The following is a 7500-nucleotide window of genomic DNA, read 5'->3' as shown; positions in this document are numbered from 1 at the left end:
ACACACACACACACTTCCCCGATTCCACACAGCATACCTACCAAGCGTCACACTGTATTTCTAACGACTCCCTAGCTAACGTTCTCACGAGGTGAAGCGAGGCTAGCAGTGCGTTGCAGTGTGCATGCAGCTAATGCCATTAGCGTGTAGAGAGGCTTTGTGCACTGTAAGGCAGGTCAGGGAGGGTAATCATATCGTGCCCGTGATTGGTTTACCTTGCACGGGCTCAGGTGAGAGCAGGGCTGGCTGGGACCAAAAAACGGCACGGGTATCATGGCTCTAAATTAGCACCAGCCAACCAACCAAATGCTGGTGAAATTTCAGTTTGGCTAGAAGAAAATACCATTTTACTAGCCACTTTGAGTGAGTGTGTGTTTGGCTAGTAAGATTCAGAGCCCTGTCGGGTATATATATATCTTTTTTTTTTGCATAGACCAGCCTCTCATCAGTGTTGCCAGGTTGGACGGTTTCCCGCCCTAATGGGCTGTTTAGGTTGTCCGTCTGCGATAAAAAAAGGTCAAAATCGCACATTGAGCAGGTTTACAGTATATAGGTTTATAAGTTTTATAGATTTTGTGGCCACAGAAATCAATGCGATTGGGTTTAAATTGGGCTGGATTTAGTGCCTCCCGACAGGATTTAAGTATTTTTGTGGGCTAGGAATGATCAGAGACATTTGACAACCCTGCCTCTCATGAACGTCAACCTTTTTTGCACAAGCGCCCCCTTGACCTCATCATAATCCTCCCAATGCTTGCTTGATCTCAACATAATCCTACCAACGCCCCCCTTAGTATTAAAAATAAAATAGACTAATACGCCTCAATGGCAACTGAGCACTCCCCTCTCAGCTGTATCCTTCTCAACGCCCCCTCAAGGGCTCCCTAACACCCCCTCGAGAACTGTAGAACCCCCATTGCGGAACATTACGCAGTACCATAGTTATGATGGTCACTGTTCCGCAGTCATCCCATCACAATTGTTGGTTGAACTCTAAGGTAAAATTTAAACAAAAACGTATAAACCAAAAAAATGAAAAACAATAACATTGGCCCTTGAGGACTGTCAGCCCACCGGGAAAATGCCCTGTGTGCCAGATTACCAGGTCAGCCCTGGATGAGAGGAGAGCTAAGCTCCAAAATAGGTCCACAGTCAGAAGCTAACAACCCCCCTCCCCAGCCTCTGTCTCACATGATCTAAACCTAACCATAACGCCAACTCTAACTCCTACCCCCGCACACAGATGGAATGCAGTTGGTGGGTTGTGTACTGAAGGATTGCTTTTTGTGTTAAATGATACGTCTGATATTTAGCACTTTTATACAGACTAAATATCATACATTTGCATATGCTCAGCTCAGGTGAGCGCTAACGTAAGCCCCAAAATAGCTCCACAAACCTCCCTCTCTCTCCTCCATCTCTTGTCATCGAGTGCTAAACCCAACTCTAACCCCAACTCCTAACAAGCAACCAGATGTGAGGCAAATGTTGAACAAAGTCTTGGTGCGGGAGGGACAGCCCATTTGTATGGACATTAATTATGGACTCCATGTTGAACGAGGTTATTACAAAGGTGGCCGACTGTCAAACACACTCTGATAAACACCCAGGGGTCAGCTGTGGTCAACCCTGTTAGAGGAAGAATCTGTTGGCAGTTAGCTCATTGCAATCCCATGAAACACGACCTGGGTTGTTCTACTAACACCTTTAGAGTGACCTCAGGGCCACCTGTGGATCCTAGGGAACCTGCAGTGTGGTTTTCTACTTAGTAGACCTACCCTCCCTTAGACGGGGAATTCTCATTAGGGGTGGGACTCAATATTTGAATATTCTATATCAGTTCCAATTTAGATAGGTAATTTTGAATTCAAAATGTGAATCTCGAAATCCCCCCTCCCCTACATAAAAATGAGGATTCCACATAAAAAAATGTATAGTATGGGCCTCCTTTACTGTGTTTAAAGGGACACTGTGTGAGATTTTTAGTTGTTTATTTCCAGAATTCATGCTGCCCAATCACTAATGTTACCTTTTTCATGAATACTTGCCACCACCATCAAATTCTAAGTATTCATTATGACTGGAAAAATTGCACTTTTCATACATGAAAATGGGGATCTTCTCCATGGTCCGTCATTTTGAATTTCCAAAAATAGCCATTTTTAGCTGCAAAAATGATTCTACTTGGACCATATTACTTATATTACTTAGTAAACTTTCATGTAAAGATAAAATTTGGCAATAGGAAGCCCATTTTCGATGAGCAGCATAGTTGCAGTACCTTTTTTGACCATTTCCTGCACAGTGTACCTTTAAGGGGCAAAACATACTGTACAGTGACATACTATATCAGACAAACTAAACGTCTATAACCGTACACAAATGTATCACATTTACACCTCATACAAAACAATACAATCTTTCCATCAACCTTTACGTAGAATTTTAAAGAGATTGACCAGGGGTGTCGCTAAACATACAGCCTGGGGCCCCTTGAGCTTCATGCTTTGTGACACCCTTGGTCAATCTCTTGGGGCTGGATGTGGCCCGCCAGGTGGTTCAATCTGGTCCCTGATTGTAGAGGGGAACAAAACTAAAGAATGTGATTGACTAGCAATCTGATTCTGATATGAAGCCGAAATTAGTGATATTTCACAATTACATTACTGCTCAGGGTTCACTTGAGATGAAATTGACTGTATGTGGCCCCTGAACCGAAATGAGTTTGACACCACTGGTTTAGACCGACTTCCCCCAGAGATTTTTTTTAGGAAGGGGAGATAGGACAGAATCGTTAGATGTCAATAGAAATCAACGGTGAAGATTCGTAACGCAAATATGGCGTCTACCCGCACATCTCCCGCCTTTCTGGTAACAAGAGCCAATGTGCCTGCTGAGCTGCGTTGCCAGTGATCCAATCATCTGGCTGCATCGGCGCACGCGAAATTATGCGCATGCTCAGTTGTGAAAAGCCATTGCTCTCGTGCCGTTATGGAACTACTGCGCCTGCGCTCTGTCAAAAAAAAACGTGAGAAAAGTGGCTTAAAAAGCTTTATTTTGACTCGTATGACACAACCAAGTAGTCTAGATTGATCAGTTTTTCACGGTCGTTTCAACCATATGGTTTTCACAACCGCTGGGTTCCCCTCCGTCCTATACTCAGTTTCCCCATTCATTTTTCCCATTGACTCTCAGATCTGGTCTACTTAATCGCGAAATAGCACTCCGAAGGCGTCACCAAGATGGAATCTAAACCGTCTCTGCTTCCCCTACGCCAAAATGAACTGAGGGCTCCCAGACTATATCTCACTTGTGATATAGTGAGAGACCCTGGCCGCGATGCATGCAATTACTTCAGCAGTTTATTATAACTTCTTGTTACACTGTTATTGATCCTGTCCTGCACTTTCTTGTATTCTTCATTCAACATCACAGTGTGAGAGGTGGACAGGAAGCAAATGGGGAGAGATGGGGAGGGTTTGGCAAAGAACAGGGGCCAGGAATCGAACCCGGGTCAGCCGCATGGTAGATGAGTGCCCTACCGGTTGGCCACGGCAGGGCTGAGAAACACAATTTCAGTTTCCTTGTATGACCTGTGCATACGAAGAAAATGAAAATAAAGTTGACTTGTCTTGCTAATACAGCAGGCCAGCTAAATCAGTGGAGAGCAATCTAGTCACTCGGGCAGGATTCCTTGGACTACTAGGCTATACCACAGTTGTATCAAGTAGAAGTAGAGGTACTCTTACAGATGTAATTACAACAGTGATGGTATTATATTACATGGTTTCCACTTTCTAATATCATACTACTAGTGCACTACTAGTAGTACTTCTGCTAATTTATACTGTAGAACTCTGCGCTATACACACAGACACAGGTGAGGTTTGCATACAGGTAGGACCCGCTCACAGGAAATACCTGCTCCACTCAACACAGGTATGGCCAGCCTAGCAACCCTGCCCATCATGGGAGCCAGACGTCCAGACGTTTAGGAGCAGCACACTTTAGCCCTGTGGCTACCAACCTGGGGGTCGGGACCCCCAGGGGGGTCACAGAGGTACTGAAGGGGGATCGCGGACAAAAGGGACATAGTAATAAAATGGGAAATCCACAGGCTGACAGTTAACAGCTAACATCATGCAATAATGTGGTTGGTACAGTAACAGTCTTCACTTGTATGGTTAATAGATTAGCCGACAAGACAAACTAACTACCATTACTATTATCGCTAAAACGAATTCCTAAGTCCAAAAAGGCGGTCCCCGCTGAAAAAGTTTGGGAACCAGTGCCTTAGCCTGAGACACAGCTGAATTTTTCGCGCGTGGAACACAATAGAGCATCGGCGGTGGCTCCGACATCACAGTGCTTTGACGCAAGCGGTTTTCATAAGAGTGCATTAGCGTCGAAACTTAAAGCTGAAACGTCTGGCTACTGTCTAGTTTTTCAGTGCTTTTGTTTTCTGGGCACATTGTGTGTGTGTCTGTCGCAGATCTTTGGGACAAAAGGGCCCTTCCTCGCAACCGCCAATTACGGTACGCGCCCACATGTGCGTTTGCGTTTAATCTGCTGAGTAAATGTACAGTTATGCCACTGGGATTATGCGAGATTACACTCTGTTCTGTTCTGTTCCCTTCTTTTCTGACGTCACATATGCACGCAAGCACATTTGTGCACGCACACATACATACACACACAGACACGCACAAACGGTTTCAGGCACTTACTCATACACACACGCACGGATGCACGCACGCACACATACATGAACACACGCACGCACACACACACGCACACACACACACACACGCACGCACACACACACACGCACACGCACACACACACACACAGTACACTGTGAACCATTCCGGCCCCCTTGTCAGTTCCGTGCGTTACTACGGCAACTCACTACTCCAGCGCCTGTCCCAGCAGGGCCCGAATTCACAGCAGTTGGCTTTACATGCCTTTTAAAATTCCTCGCTCTTGTGCCAAAGCAAGCCATATTTTCTTTCTTAAAAATATGTTTTTTGGACCGGCAGGGGTTGAAAATCAACTCAGCTCAATTTTTCAGTGCAGACTGTTTAAAAAAAGCACAAAAAAAACTAAAGCACTTGAGCAAGTGGAGCGCATAAATCCACGCTCAGTGGATACAGAGAGTGCGCCGTACTCTGAACCTCGGCTACTACCACCCACCTCCTCCAAAAACTATTCCTTGATGCAGGAGTGCGACCGGGGGGAGAATAGAGAGTCTTGAGGGGTCTGAGGGAGTTAAGAGAACACTTGCACTCCTGTGACTGCAAAAGTAAACTTACACCTCAATCCAGCTATTACCACACACACATGCATGCACGCACGCACGCACACCACTCAACTCTCGTCTGTGGCTGAGAGCTTTAAAAAAGTTATCCGTCATAACTTACAGGAAAGTTACGACCCTAAACTTTTACTGCAAGCACAACATCTGACATGTCAAGTACCTGTGATGGGGAGCATGAAAGCCTATAGGCTGCTCTAACTGACACAGAGCAATTAAGGAGCTCCGAGTCAGACTCCAGTTACAGCTTAGTGATGGAAGGAATTTTAACGCTGACTATTTATTGTACCAAAGGGAGCAATGCCCTGGCTTACAGTCGAGCGTCCTGCGAAACACCTACATCAGAGAACATTTTTCATGGCGCATTTAGAAAGCGATTTTTCCTAAAACTTGTTAACCAACTTGTTAAAGTGGGACATCGCCATAACTCAGCGATTCCTGGGTTTTCCTTTCATACGTCTTCCACAAGGCATTTCCTCTCAAAACCTCCATCTCTGATCGACTTGGCCGCCCTAAACACAGAATCGTCAACCAGGAGCAATAATTCAGGTATGAGTTTGTGTGGTTTTCCACGAAAAAGATACAAATCTATCACATGACCTTTCAAAAAGCTGTCTTTGCCGTCCCTTTGATGGATGTCCCTAAACTGCACTGACGTCCAATCATCATACAAAACCAGAACCGTTACCTCGGCTGCAAACGGGACAGCATGTATCAGGGTCGGTGACAGCCTGATAAAGTAGCCACGGAGCACCTACGGAGCGCGGCGTGTTGGCAAGAATGAGGAGAGCAGGCAGTGTGCACAGCTCACGAAAGACGTTTGGGAGGAAATGCCTTGTCGAAGACGTATAAAAGGAAATCCCAGGAGTCGTGAGGGGATTGTAGCCTAGCTAGCTGGCATCCGTTACCCATCCATCCACCCACCCATCCATCCATCCATCCATCCACGCATCCATCCATCCATCCTCTACTAGCTAGCAACCCTTATGCATCCATCCATCCATCCATCCATCCATCTATCTGTCCATCCATTCTAAGTCCACCTGTATAGAAATTGCTGCCTGCATCGCTTGCACCACCTAACGTCTCTGCTCCTCTGCTACCTGGAATTTGACTAAACCTCTATCTATTCATCCATCTATCCATCCATCCATCCATGCCTCCCTCCCTCCACTCATCCCCTTCCTATCCCCTTCCCATCCTACCTCCTGTACGGAGCGTGCTGCGGGCTTGTCCTGGTGGTTGGCGAGGATGAGGAAGGGCAGGGTGCAGAGCTGCGGGTGCTGCAGGGCCGAGTGCAGCTCTGTGCGGGCCACCTCCAGGTCCTCCTCTGACGAGGCGCTGTCCAGCACGAACACCACGCCCTGCGAGCCCTGGTAGTACCGGCTCCAGTACTTCTTGATCGAGTCCGCTCCTACACGGGCGCACACACACACACACACACACACATGAACAAGAGAGACACACACACACACACGCATGAACAAAAGGCGCACACACACACACACACACGCACACACACGCACACACACACACACACACACACACACACACACACACACACACGCACATACACGCACGGACATGTGGAAACACACACACGCACGCACCCAGGCACGCACGCACCCAGGCACGTACGCACGGTGCACACACACACACCCACAGACACACACACAGACAGACACACACACACACACACAAGATAATATGTGTTGGTGAGATATGGTCTGATCTGTAAGTGACATTAATTTCTACAAGCAGTGCAAACAAAAAACACCAGCACTATTGCTTTGGAAAAACACTGAAACAAAAAAAAAAACCCACTTTGTCATCCACCAGAAGTTGATATATTATCCAACACTTTTACAGTCTTCCCCATTCATGCAGCGACATTGCAACATGTTCAACGAGCACTGATTTGTGCTTGTTTGTCTTTTCCCTTTTCATAACTGAGATTTTAAAACCTTTTTGTTTTGAAAAAAAAATGCAAGTCATCTTTTCCTCAATTTCAACAGCTCACAAAATAGGCCACAAAACAGAGAATTTCAACATAGTTTAAGAAAACATTCTGCACAAAAGGGAGAGAAAAGAAAACACAGAACGGGGAGGGGGGGCAGAGATAGAAAATGAGGAACAGTCAGATGGGAAAAGAGAGAAACAGGGAAAGAGAGAGATGAAGAGAGGTG

At 46.1% G+C, this 7500-nt stretch overlaps 1 protein-coding gene across 1 annotated transcript in view; it reads right to left on the bottom strand.

Moving 5' to 3' along the window:
* arl15b (ADP-ribosylation factor-like 15b) overlaps window positions 1-7500 on the bottom strand; it is a 92041-nt gene that overhangs the window by 42127 nt on the left and 42414 nt on the right. The window contains exon 4 of the mRNA XM_063210485.1: window positions 6520-6728. Coding sequence (XP_063066555.1) covers window positions 6520-6728 — 209 coding nt within the window. The remainder of the gene's footprint in view (window positions 1-6519; window positions 6729-7500) is intronic.

Source organism: Engraulis encrasicolus, chromosome 11 (genome assembly GCF_034702125.1).
Source record: "Engraulis encrasicolus isolate BLACKSEA-1 chromosome 11, IST_EnEncr_1.0, whole genome shotgun sequence".
Classification (NCBI taxonomy): domain Eukaryota; kingdom Metazoa; phylum Chordata; class Actinopteri; order Clupeiformes; family Engraulidae; genus Engraulis; species Engraulis encrasicolus.
This window is presented reverse-complemented; position numbering and strand designations above follow the sequence as displayed.